Source organism: Gopherus evgoodei, chromosome 1, assembly GCF_007399415.2.
Source record: "Gopherus evgoodei ecotype Sinaloan lineage chromosome 1, rGopEvg1_v1.p, whole genome shotgun sequence".
Classification (NCBI taxonomy): Eukaryota; Metazoa; Chordata; order Testudines; family Testudinidae; genus Gopherus; species Gopherus evgoodei.
Window position 1 is genome coordinate 235,376,838 of NC_044322.1, and position 13,966 is coordinate 235,390,803.

Here is a 13,966-nt window from a genome sequence, read left to right on the forward strand (position 1 = left end):
GAAGCCAAAGCATTTAAATTTTCCATTTAAAGTTTCTGGGTCATCAGAGGTTTGTTTCTCTTTTTCCTCCCTTTAAAAAAACAAAACCAAAAAAACCTCGGTTCCCTCCTCCTCTCCCCACTTCATTTTTTTTATTTTTGTTATGCACTGGAAAAGGGCGGGGGGCTTAAAATGTGAGAAAGTCTGTGTATGGACTTCCATTTTTTTTCATATTTTCCAATTGGAAAAAGTTGGAAGACTATAAGGAAATGTTTAAAAGTAGGTTTTTGAATTATTATTTTAAATCTAAACAAAATTTTCAATTTTCTTTGGATTGAAAATTCCCCTTGGAAACCAAAACATTATGGTCAAAAACTTTCAAAAGCAATTTTTCATTTTCCTACTAGCTTTAATGATAGTCATCATCATTTTTGACAATCAACATTTAGTAATAACATACCTGCATTCTTTGGATTCAGACATAAATGGCAGAGAACTGCAATGTCTTTTTTGACTGGCCCATTCATTACCACTCTTGCAGCATTTTTCCACTGAATTTTCTATAGAAATTAAAAAAAAAATCAGAATATTTCATAGGACCGTAACAAACAGTGTCGAGTCCACTAATAATTACTACAGTTGACAGCCAATTACTTTTTCCCTGTGCACCCTGGCTAAGGTTGAAATGACACATTTATGCAGTAGATAGGGATGCCCAAGTGAGGGGTTGTATTTTAATTATATTTAACGTGTTTATTATGGTAGTGCCAACCAAGAGTGGGGCCTCATTGTGCTAGGTGCTGAACAGACAGAGCTGTAGATGGTTTCTGCCACAAAGAGCTGACCATCTAACTAAAAAAGACAGGCACAGGGTCGGGGAAGGAGGGGAACACACAAGCTGACCGGACAATGTGATGGTAGCAAATGTCACGTTAGTTCCATGATTGTTTGGAGATGGGGGGAGTGAAGGGGACAGGATAGATGGGAAGAGGCTAAGAGGGGCAACTGTGAAATGAAGCTGAGGTGAAGAGAATATGAGGAAGGGTAAGGATTTGAGCCAAATAACACAGGGCAGAAAAAGCCAAGTCAAAACTGAAAAAAAGTTCTCTGAATGTTCAGAGATCCATTGCTTCCGCTTTGGTTGCCTTTGTCCCCTACCACCTGGAGTCTCTTGCTGGCTCCTCTCTGAAGCCCATATGGTAGGATATATTAGCAGTTTGTCTTGAGCCCAACCGCTGCACCTAATTATCCTTAAACAGAGCAGACTGTAGATACCCTTATCCTTTAATATGAAGATGTAGGACAGGGACTACAGTGCCCAGCATGGAATAGTCCATTTCCCGCTAAGATCAAGATGGAGCACTGAATACTGGAAGGAACCGTCATCTCCCTGAATTGCACTCTTTAATGTTGAAGGTGAGGGCAGCCATGAGAGCCACACTGTATAAACACAGAGGAAGCATTTGACATCCCTCCTTAGAAAATATAATGACAATGTTAATTATAAGTGAATTTACATAACTTCCTTACTTCCTGAACATCTAAAATGTTGATTCTTTAAGAGTGTCTACAATCAACTATATATGCAGAACTATCTTCAGAGAAAGCTAGAGGCTAATTTATATAACATTCTGACTACTCAATAAATAAATTAATAAATATATAGTTGATATAAATAGTGGAAGTCAGAGGGAAACTGATGAAAAATAAAAACAAATCAAGCTAATGGAGATGGTTATTTAATTTTAACAGTATTTGTGCAGAATTCTCTGATTCAGCAAACCTAAATACTGTTAATGAGTCGACAAAGGTTACAGGTCTGTTTCATGTGCAAAGGTTCACCACACAGCAGATATGTTAGAACTTGGACTAAAGCAAGAGTCACATTTTCTTATTAGAGTCCAGTCGCTGAGTAGTTCACTGCACATGCTCCAGGAAGAAATACACACTCTGAAAGAAGAGGCTTGTGATTAGAGCTATTTCTAATGTAAAGTTCCCGTTAATTTAGCTTTTTTTATACAGGTTCTGGTTGTTGATTTTTTTAAATTATATAATAAGGTATTTTCATTCCTGGATCATGCAGTGATTTACAAAGGAAGGCAAATATCACCCCCATTTTATAGATGGAGAAACTGTGGTGGAGAAGGATGAAGTGATTGCTCAAAGTCACACATTGCATCAGTGGCAGAATAGGAAATAGAACCCAAGTCACCTGATTCCTAGCCCAGTGTTCTGGCCACTGGACCACATTGACTCCCCATATAATTGTCTCCTGGAAGTGACCATTTTCTTCTCCTCCTGTAATGCACCAAGTACATCTGGTGCTATACACAACTCAAAAACAATGGGTGAAATTCTGGCTCCATTGATGTCAATGGTAAAATTCCCACTGATTTCAGTAGGTCCAGGATTTCATACAACTATCTGAAAAACAGATATGGCTTACAGTACTACAAAAGAAAATCAAAGTCTGGTAAAGATCTGCCTGTGATGGGAGACATGGAAGTGATATATGGAGTCTGGTCTCCTGCCTGGGTGTGAGTGGCCCATGAAGTCTGGTGCTCTTCTCTTGCAAGTGTACTGTTAGCAAACACTGAGTGCTTTGGGCTTAATGAAATTTGTTATGACTGATCACATTTTACTGCTGATGCTTGCAATTAATTTTACCCAGATTGAAAAATGATTCACATGAAGTGCAGAGCTGGCCCTAGGTTTTGCAGGGATCTGTACAAAGTAACATCAGGGTCCTCAGCCACATTCCTCCTGAAAAGGACAACCTTTGCCCGTGGCCACTGCTTCTCCCTGTGGCAATACACTCTGACTCCAACCAAGTAACTAGAGAATTTAAAACAGGCCCAGCAATGCCATTTAAAATCCAGACATATGTCCACACTGGGGAGATCTGGACTGTCTAGGGAAAACTGCAGTTCACACTAAGGTTCATACCATCCAAAGAACCTGCCACAGCCCTCTTGAAAAGAAAGAGAAGTTAAAAAACAAGCAATACAAAAAAGCCTACCTTGAGGCTGTTCTTCTACAACATAATGGAATAATAAAATGTGGAGAAACATTTTTGGTTTTTTTGCTTTGCTGTTTGCCTTTACAATTGGCATTTATAGACAAGCCTACTTCTGCAAGATTCCAGAATCTGTTTGCATCTGATTTACTCTCCTGAGGTGAAATCCTGGCCCCACTGAAGTCAATGAGAGCTTGTCAGTGATTTCAATGAGGGTTCAACCAGGGGCCAAGGTTTCAATCCTGTACTTTGGCACCAAGAGGTTCTAATAACTACTTAGAAAAAAGTGGGGGTTAGGGAGATGGGAAAGAAAAGAAAAAAAAATGCATGTAGAACATGTGTTGGTTTTTCCAAACATACTACATTTCTTCTTCCCTCTCTCCTCCATGGATGTTATGGTATTCTAGACAAAGAACGATTTACCCAAGCAGTGGAAGAAATGGCTTCAAAAGATGCTGACATCTAAGTCACTTTCTACCTTTCAATTAAAAACAAAAGATTGATTTCTCCTTTCTAAACTTGAGCCGTATTATGATTAACAGGCTTTGTGAGATGCTATGACGCAATTATCTGTTATCAGTCCTGCTGATGTGGATTAAGGCCATGATCCAAAGCCCAGTGAAGTCAATGGTGATCTTAAAATTGACTTCAATGGGCTTTGGATCAGGCACAAACAGATGTTTTTAGTTAGAGGCAGTAACTATGTTTTGTGTTATGTATAGATTAAGTAACATTGTAAAAATTGTTTAGGCAAGAATCTTGTTGAAGTGAGAGATAAGGAATGAGTGATTTAAAGTTTTGTTATTCTATGGCTGCCATGTTAAAAAAATTGGATGGAAACATTCTGTGGATCGGTTAAAGTTCACAGGATACCAGATCAGGATTCAAGTAATTAATAAGCATGTGGGCTACGAAGTGCCAGTGAGGTTTATAAAGCAGGAGCATAACATGAAGTATATTTTATTTATGTTCCAATGATATAGGAATGGTTCTTTCTGTGGAGAAAAAATTTACTTTGGCTGCTTCTTAACTGCAACTTTTACATCCCTCTTCATTTCAAGTTATGTCTGCCCCACAGGAAATTTGACGATCAATTCTCATAACTATCCTGCCACGGAATGGCATGTGAAAATACACCATGAATCTGAATTTGGAATCTTGTCTGTGATAAGAGTCTGGACTTCGGAAAGTCCATGATGTTTGTATTTTATACTGCTGTATTACTTGCAACAGTTCTACAGCATGTCACTGTAGTATTGAATGACTCCAAGTAAGCTTCATAAAAAGATAAAAGAGAAATATTTTAAAAGTATATCATTTTAAATATATTTTAACATGGTAGCCCTAAAATATGCGTGAGTGTGTGTGTGTGTGTGTGTGTGTGTGTGTGTGTGTATACACATACATATATACATTAGTTATTCAGGTGCTGATATAAAATCACCCTTGCTGCATCAGGTCCTTTTCTCTATTACTAAGCTCAAGTAAGAATCAGCTATAAACTTATGGTATGTCTACACTACGGGATTATTCCGATTTTACAGAAACCGGTTTTGTAAAACAGATTGTATAAAGTCAAGTGCACGTGGCCACACTAAGCACATTAATTCGGTGGTGTGTGTCCATGTACCAAGGCTAGCGTCGATTTCTGGAGCGTTGTACTGTGGGTAGCTATCCCGTAGCTATCCCATAGTTCCCGCAGTCTCCCTTGCCCATTGGAATTCTGGGTTGAGATCCCAACGCATGATGGTGCAAAAACAGTGTCGCGGGTGATTCTGTGTAAATATTGTCACTCAATCCTTCCTCCGTGAAAGCAACGGCAGACAATCATTTCGCGCCCTTTTTCCCTGAATTGCCCTGGAAGACACCATAGCATGGCAACCATGGAGCCTGTTTTGCCTTTTGTCACTGTCACTGTATGTGTACTGGATGCCGCTGACAGAGGCGGTACTGCAGTGCTACACAGCAGTATTCATTTGCCTTTGCAAGGTAGCAGAGATGGTTACCATCCCTATTGCACCGTCTGCCATTGTAAATTCATGATGAGATGACAGTTATCAATCATTTTGTACAGTTTGCAATTGGAAAGTGGCGATGACGGTTATCAATCATTTTGTACCATCTGCTGCTGTCATGGGTGTTCCTGGCTGGCCTCGCTGAGGTCAGCCAGGGGCGCATGGACAAAAATAGGAATGACTCCCTGGGTCACTCCCTTCTTTATGTTTTGTCTAAAAATAGAGTCAGTCCTGCCTAGAATATGGGGCAAGTCTACTAGAGAGCCAGAGAGTACAGCCGCTCTAGGTCAGAGCCCCAGAGATCCCGCAGAAATGATGAGCTGCATGCCATTCTAGGGGGTGCCCCTGCAACAACCCCACCCATTGCTTCCCGCCTCCCACACCCCTCCTGGGCTACCGTGGCAGTGTCCCCCCATTTGTGTGATGAAGTAATAAAGAATCCAGGAATAAGAAACACTGACTTTTTAGCGAGATAAAATGAGGGGGAGGCAGCCTCCAGCTGCTATGATAGTCTGGAGCCTAGGCTCTCGGACTCTCCCACGTTGAAGGGTCCTAAAGCCCAGGCTCCAGCCCAAGCCCGGAAGTCTACATCACAATGAAACAGCCCACAACCCGAGCCTGAGTTGGTGGCACAGACCAGTCAAGGGTATCTAGTAGCTGTAAAAACAATGAGGAGCCCTGTGGCACCTCAGAGACTAACAAATTTATTTGGGCATATGCTTTCATGGGCTAAAACCCACTTCATCAGATGCATGGAGTGGAAAATATATTAGGCAGGTATAAATACACAACACATGAAAAGATGGGAGTTGCTGTACCAAGTAGGGGTGGGGTCAGTGCTAATGAGCCAATTCAATGAAGTGGAAGCAGGCTATTCTCAACAGTTGACAAGAAGAGATGAATACCAAGGGAGGAAAAAAATCACTTTTGTAGTACTAATGAGGCCAATGTAATCAAGGTGGCCCATTTCAAATAGTTGACAAAAAGGTGTGAGTATCAGCAGAGGGAAATTAGTTTTTGTAGTGACCCATTCACTCCCAGTCTTTATTCTGGCCTAAGTAGCTAATTTAGTATTCAGTCTAGTAGCTGTGTAGACATATCCTGAGATCCTGTGAGGGGGGAAGAGTCCCCGAGCCTGAACGTCTACACTGCAATTTTATAGCCTTGCAGCACAAGCCAGCGGACACAGGTCAACCATGGGTATTTTATTGCAGTATAGACATTCCCCTCAAAAGAAAGGCTCAGAGCCCAGGTCAACTGGCTCAGATTCAAGGGGATCAGACTACCTGGCTAAAAATAGCTGTTTAGATGGTCTCACTCAGGCTGGAGCCTGGGCTCAGAGGGCTGACAATCAGGGTGGGTCTCAGAGCCCCAGCTCCAGTCTGAACAGGAATGTCTACACTGCTGCTTTTAGCCCTGTAACACAAGCCCCAAAGTTCAAGTCAGTTGCTATTGCGGGGGGAGGGGGAAAAGGTTCAGTGTAAATGTACCTATAGGCTCCTTGGTAACACAAATAAATAAAAAATAATAGATTCTCCTATAGACCCAATATTTGCAAGGTAAGTGTGCTTGTTTGATGATTTATTGTTGAGATCCAACAACAGCTCTTCGGAATCCATAGAAGAATTTCACTGGAAATATAAAGAATATATAGAAAACTTTTAAAGATTCTAAAGTAACTTCTGTAAAGTACAAAGAACAGACATCTCTCTCATGTGAGAGCAAGGCAAGGGGGTTACATTTTGTAAATGTCTGAATCCATGCAAGTCCTGCTACTTTCTGAGCTACATCAATAGGGGAAATAAATTTGCTCATTCAGAAAAGGTTTATCAGACACTGGAGTTGAATTCAAAATGCTTCCCATATTACTACATTGCATTGACTAAAGATAACTCTTAACATAGCTGTCTTTGAAGCATGTTGGTGTATTTCTCAAGTGGATTCATTGTCCTGTGTGGCAGACGAGTATGCCACTGGTACACATTTTCCCTTAGATTTAGGGTCCTTTCAAATTCACGTCCATGAATAATGCATCACAGACCGTGAAATCTGGTCTCCCCCTGTGAAATCTGGTCTTCTGTGTGCTTTTACCCTATACGATACAGATTTCATGGAGGAGACCAGTGTTTCTCAAACTGGGGGTTCTGACCCAAAATAATGTTGCAGGAGGGGTCACAAGGTTATTTTAGGGGGTCACGATATTGCCACCCTTACTTCTGGGCTACCTTCAGAGCTGGGCAGTCAGAGAGTGGCTGCTGTTGGCCGGCCGTCCTCCTCTGAAGGCAGCGCCCCGCCAGTAGCAGCATAGAAATAAGAGTGGCAACATCATACTATGCCATCCGTACTTCTGTGCTGCTGCTGGTGGTAGCACTGCCTTCAGAGCTGGGCTCCCGGCCAGTAGCCACCACTCTCTGGATGCCCAGCTCCGAAGGCAGTGCCGCCACCAGCAGCAGTGCAGAAATAAAAGTAGCAGTATCACAAGCCCCCTCCCCCTCCACACACAATAACCTTGTGACACCCACACCCACAACTCCTTTTTGGGTTAGGAACCCTACAATTACAACATCTGAAATCATGAAAATTTACTGTTTTTAAAATCTTGCCACCATGAAATTGACCAAAATGGACCATGAATTTGGTAGGATCCTACTTATATTGCTTCCTCCCTTCTCCCCTAAAGTCACAGAACATGACATTTAGAGACACTGCCTTGACCTCCTCTCTTCTTCACTGAAATTGCTCTGACAAAAGTTTCTAAGCCACTTTTCTTTCTAGCAAAAACTTACTGCCTATAATCCTCTCTCATCCTTCTTGATCTCTTTGCTGCTTTCAGCACTGTTGGTCACTCCCTTCCCTTCCTTCAGTTTTCATGGCACCAACCTCCACTGTTTTTCCTACTGCCTCTGATCACTCTTTCAGAGTTTCCTTTTGCGGATCCTTCTCCCCACTTTTTTTGTTCTTTGGGTGGTTTCCAAAAGGTTCTGACCCCCCCCTTTTCTCCATATATTTTATCTCTGAGCTACCCTATTCACTCACATGATCGCAAATATTTCCATGGTGATTACTTTACATCTTCTTCCACCTATCAATATTGCAGTCTGGGTGTCTGAAATTTCCTCCTGGATGCCTCTATAACAGCTTACGCTTAGCTCAGCAAAAATAAAGCCACTTATTTTTCCTCCTAAACCTTCTCTGCTTGTCCCACTTTCCATTACTGTCAGCAACACAACCTTAAACCAGGGTTCATCTTTCTTTTCGCATATCCAGACCATGTGCACGTCCTGCAGTTCATTCCTCCATATCTTGAAGGCATGAACTTTCCATTTTATTCCCACAGCTAAAACTCTTGCTAATGTCCTGACTATTTTTTAATTTTGATTACAGCTTCCTCCTCTGACCTCCTCTATACCTACTTTATTCCCCTTTGGTCCATACATAGCATGGATGTTAAAATTGTCTTCTTCATCTATGATCTGACCATGTCACCATCTCTTCGAATTGCTTCATTGACACAATATATCCACTGTATCCAGTTTAAATTTCTTTTTGACCCTTCATACTGCCCACAGCCTAATTTACTATGTAAAGCAAAGCCCCATATTTTATTTTAGAAACTATTAATATAGATGTTGTAGAACAGGTTGGTTTTTAACAGTATTTATTAAAAACATGTGAACCTAATATGAAACTTGCAGTTACTGGCTAAAGCAAATAAATAAATATCCACCAACCTGTTATCAAATTACGCCTAAAATCTGACAAAGTACAAATACATTGCAATAACTTGATATGGATTTTCATCTTGGATTTCACAACCATGTTAGATTTCAATTATACAAATGAAAAACAAGAGTTTAACATGTTGCTATTCCCCGATTACAATAAGATGTCAGGTTTGATTTTTAAAAAAAAGGCTAATAAACATTGGAAATTCAATTGAAAACTGTACTTTGGAGACTGTAATCATTTTAGGAACTATAGTGTTTATAAAATAACCTTTAGGGATTTGTAAGAGCACTACTTCACCCCCAAATTAAGATAAGGAAGCACAGATCTAGGGCGATGTCTGCGCTGCCCTGCTCTTCAGATGACAGGGTCATGAATAGCACTGTGCACCAAAGCGCCGCACTGTAACGCCTCCGTGTGGATGCTTAGAGCATGAGCTGAAAGATTCCTAGTTTGCATTAACATGGTCCTCTTCAAACAGGACTCTGTTAATATGCTCTAGGTACCTTTTAGTTCACCCCCACAGAAACCACATGGGGGAGTTACTGCACAACACTTTGCTGCACACTGCTATTCATGCCCCCATAGTCTGAACTTCAGGGGAGTGTAGACATAGCCTCATCAGTCCTTCGTAAGTTCTACTTTCCTCAAACAACTCTTATAAGATTTACTACCGAAAAAAGCAAAACTCATTCCACAAAGTCAGTGGAATTTTTTTTATTATAAACTATAAGCTCACACTGACTAGACATTTCCAGATGTTGAGTTATGCTACATTATCTGTGTGTAGTACCAAGACATACGAAAGACCCAGCCTGATAAATTGCTCATTCATTGACTTGACACATAATCCATTTTATTCAGTGAGCAGTGGTTTCAAGCAGAGTAAGCTGTAAGTTACAAATAATATATGGTCCTCGCTGTAAAGTCTTAGTTACTATTATAGTTTCTAAACTTTATATGGTCTCCAATTTTGCAAAGATTTATGCACATGCTTAACTTTACATACTAAGAACAAGTCCTGTTGAAGTGGGTGCCTTCTTGTCTTTGCAGAAAGGGAGACTTAGTTATGAGAAGTTGCATTACATTTGATAGCACACACACTAACACTAAGAACAATTAAGAGAAGTGACAGTAACAGGTCCTTGTTCTTGATGTTGACTGTATGTATATGCAGAAGATGCAGTTGTATTAGTAATGTGATTATTAGTGTACATTAAAGCTATTTATGTAAAAAAAACCCTAATTGGTCCATTGGCCTGCACAAATAGATGTTGCTGCAAAGTAACTCATAAAAATGACCGTACGTTTATACGTATGAAGTTTTAGAACAATCTCTTAGTTGAATTAAGACCAAGAATTCCAAAATGGGTGTTCAATGGACGGACCTTCAGTCTCTGTTTAGGCACCTAAATCCCATGTTCTGATTTTCTGACATGTTTAGCATCCAGGAGCTATCAATGAAGTCAAAGCATTTTTTTAAAATCAGATGATGTATTTAGCTCCCTAAATATGAAGTTAGAAGCCAAATATGAGGGATCTATTTCTGATAATCTTGAGCATACACAGTGTTGTGTCTGATGAAGTAGGTATTCACCCACGAAAGCTTATGTTCCAATACTTTTGTTAGTCTAGAAGGTGCCACAGGACTCTGTTGCTTTGTACTCACAGAAACACTTAGAAAAATATACCAGAAATCTAAATTCAGATATTTTAAAAAAGTTACTAGTAGTTGAGGTAAAATGTGCAATGAAGTCATAATGTGAAATTAGTAAACATTGTACAACAGTTGTGCATAATAATTTTAATTATTCACAATAGCTGGTAGAATACATCAAAAGCATGTTTTTAAAAAATTGTGTTCTGTTGTCTAAACAAACTGAAAAAGTACTGTAACTGCTATCTTCGGATTATCGCGGTAGATATTGCTTTCCTGGGCTTTTTTTCCCCCTCTTCCTTCCCTACTTCTTGTGGGGTTGGAGAAGTGTGGAACTGGCTAATGCCTCTTCTTCAAAAGTAAAATCTGTATGAATTGCTGACTGTTACAAGTGCTGTGCTACAAGAGAATTTGCAAACCCAATATATTGTGATAGTAATTGATAATTTGCTTCATTGGTTTTTATCTGTCATTATTTGATTATACAATTTATTGGCCAGGGACCATGTCCTGGCATGTGTTTGTACAGCACCTGTCATAATGAAACCCAGATTCTGAATGGGACTTTTGGTGCTGCTGTAATATAAATACTCATATCACTTCTTTGAATTGTTGCGAAGAGCTGGCTATCATTACATATAAAGTAACCACTTTACCACCTTCACACACCTTCGGAATTCTCCATTGACCTGAACCAAAATTAGAGCCTCTCTTCTGTAAGGAATTGATCTGAAGTAATTCATCTTTTGTAATTTAGTTTTCAGTTAATTCAACTGGTCATCTTTCGTGAGAATTAATTTTAAAATACAGTTTTGTATTAAATCAACCATTCATTTACTGAATGTCAATTAATATTTGTTCCATTTTCAGAGGATGCTGATTTCAATGTAAGTAAAACGTACGATATTTCAGGCTTTGAATATTCAAGAAGCTGCTGTGTCTTACCTTTATCAGAGAAAAATGGAGCTTAAAACATATCAAGCAAGAAAGCCTTGATTCTAACCAAGATACTATTTCACAATTCATTGTAATGCTGATTTTAAATGTAGGTGGGCCCAGATATCACTGACCACCCAACATATGTAAATAGTACTGCCAAGTAAATCATTCATTTAGGGCAGTGGTTCTCAACCTGGGAGTCGTGAGCCCCAGGGAGGTCGCAGGACAGGTTTAGGAGGGTCACAAGTCCAGGGCTAGCGTTAGGAGGTGGCAAGCTGGGCAATTGTCTGGGGCCCCAGGCCACAGATAAGTTACATGCTTCAGCCCCCCAGAGCGGGCAGGCAGGGGCTTTGGTCTCAGACTCCTGAAAGGGGTACAGGATTCTGGACAGGTTGAGAACCATTGATTCAGGGCACAGTACTGCAAGGTACTGAATGCCCTTGAAACTTACTTTCCCCAGGAATTGAAATTAGAGGGGGGAGGGTGTAAAATAACTACATTGGCAACACTGGATGGCAACATCGGACGGAACAGGTGGCCACTGGTGGGGAAAGGGGGAGCTGAGGCGGTGTGTTTGTAGGGAAATCCCGCAGTCTCCAGGAGCCGGGTACTCAGCACTTCTCAATAGAGTTTCCCATAGGCGGGTCAGGAGGAACTCCGGAGCTGCTTAAAGGGCTCAGTGAAATACCCAGAAGAAATGTAACCACGTTCTTAACAAACCCAAACCCCTCGAGTCCGTTTCACTCTTTGGGGCGATGGGCTCAGAACACGAGCCAGGATTACGTGGCTTTAAATAGAACCGCGACTCCTTTAAACCTCCCGTAGTTCAATTACCTTTCCCCCTGGCCGCCAGGACGTGCCCCGGGGCCAAGCTTTCCCGCCTCCCGGGGCAATCAGCGTCCAGGCCGGGCACTGCAGGGACCCGACCAGCTTCCCTGTGCCCCACTGGGCCCAGGCTCCTCATGCCCCGACCTACCTTGCCCGGCCAGCAAAGGGACCAAGCTGAGCGGCAGGAGCAGCTGCAGCAGCCGGGTCCCGCGCAGACTCTCCATCAGCAGCTCCGGGAAGGTAGAGAACGCGGAGCAAAGCGGGGTTCGCCTCTCCTGCAGCGCCCAGTCGGCTCCCCGCTTTTCGCTGCTGCTGCCGCCTCACGTGTTCGCCCAGCAGCCGCCTGAGACCGGTTGGGAAGGACCCCCACTCAGCTGGCTTGCCGGCGAGGGAATTCACCGCCTGCCCTTTTAACTAGACCGCCTGCAAGCTTGAAGCTGAACGGAGCCGCCACGGGAGCCTGGAGGCAGAGCCCCTGCTGTTGCTGGGACCCCCTTCTCTTCTGCCCCAGCTTTGCAAGCTCGGGGAGGTTTGCAGACACCGAGGAGGAACCTACTGGCCAATTGTTTGGTTGGAAGGCATGCAGCGAATTCTCTGGATGCCAAGTGCAGGCGAAACCCACTAACAACGAAATGCAGAAAAAGCCAAGAAAACCACCTGGTCCAGCGGAGGGGGAAGGAGGAGGGTTAAACCTCCGGAGACTTTCACGCCCCCCCCCCCGTCTTTCTACAGATTTTCCTCCAATCACAATGTTGTGAACAAGGAGGGTTTAAAAAGCAAAGCACCAGTGACGTTTTCCAAAGTCTCAGTAAAACTCATTGGGGGAGAAAAAAATCAAGGTGACAGTCTTCTTTGCAATAAAACTGGTCAGCGCTGTGACATACCGATGCTATCTGTAAAAGGTCTCCTTATCTTGTTTAAACAGGACACACAAACACTGTGATCTTTGGTCAAAGGAAGATCTGGGGTTGACTGAATGCATCAGTGTGGCTACGCAGCAGGGTTGCTGCCAGGATTTTACGATATTCTGGGGGTAAATGTTACCAGAGAGCCAATGGCACATGGAAACATGTGGGGAAGGGGTTGCCCTCCCACGCTCTTTGGCCCCATGCCTGCAAACACTTAAGCCTGCCCTAACTTTCCTTACATAAATTGTTGAAAGTCTGTGGTCCTGAGATTAGGCCCTGTGAGTGGACCTAGATTCACTCTCCTTATATCACAAAAGAGGTTGGGGGTACGAGTCATTTTATTCTATGTGATTAAAATACAGGTTGTGAACCCCATACGTACCCTAATGAGCACTTAGACAAATACCCACACTGAGTGGGACCATCTGCATTAGTAACTGCTGGCATTCACAATGTAGCCCTTTATTATCTCTCCTCAAAAATGTAGTGACCCTCATGTCCCTGTGGAGAAAGCATTTACGATACCAATGTTTACAAGTATCCAGGTTGTTTCTGCCCTTTTGTTTCTTCCTTCCCTCCTCCTCTTGTCATTGTCTCTCTACCCCTCCTTCTGTGGTTGTGTCTTACAAAAGCTTTGCATTTCTCTTATTTCCCTCATGCCCGTCATCTACCTTTTTATCGTCCCCCATCTTCTTTTTCCCCTGTCTTCCTTCTCTCTTTGTTTCTTCTTTTAGGTCCCAATCCAATTCCCACTGATTTTAATGGCAGTTGGATTGGAAACTTGAAGAGTAGACAAGCAGAAGCCCTTTACATGTTGGAAGGGCTTCAGGGGGCAACTGACTAGGATCATACAAAGCCTTGTCTACACCTTGCAGCAGTTGAATTCAAGCAGTGCAAA

The 13,966-nt window shown here is 42.1% G+C and overlaps 1 protein-coding gene across 2 annotated transcripts in view; it reads right to left on the minus strand.

Moving 5' to 3' along the window:
• Positions 1-12,807, minus strand: part of FBLN1 (fibulin 1) — a 114,747-nt gene extending 101,940 nt beyond the window's left edge. Inside the window, exons 1-2 of one of the 2 annotated variants that reach the window (XM_030539612.1) lie at positions 12,309-12,799; positions 440-539 (exon numbers count right to left, since the gene is read on the minus strand). In XM_030539612.1, coding sequence (XP_030395472.1) covers positions 440-539; positions 12,309-12,384 — 176 coding nt within the window. In that variant the 5' untranslated portion in view covers positions 12,385-12,799. Of the gene's footprint in view, positions 1-439; positions 540-12,308 lie in introns of both variants that reach the window. The other variant, XM_030539620.1, reaches the window with a different exon arrangement.
• Positions 12,808-13,966: the final 1,159 nt, after the last annotated feature.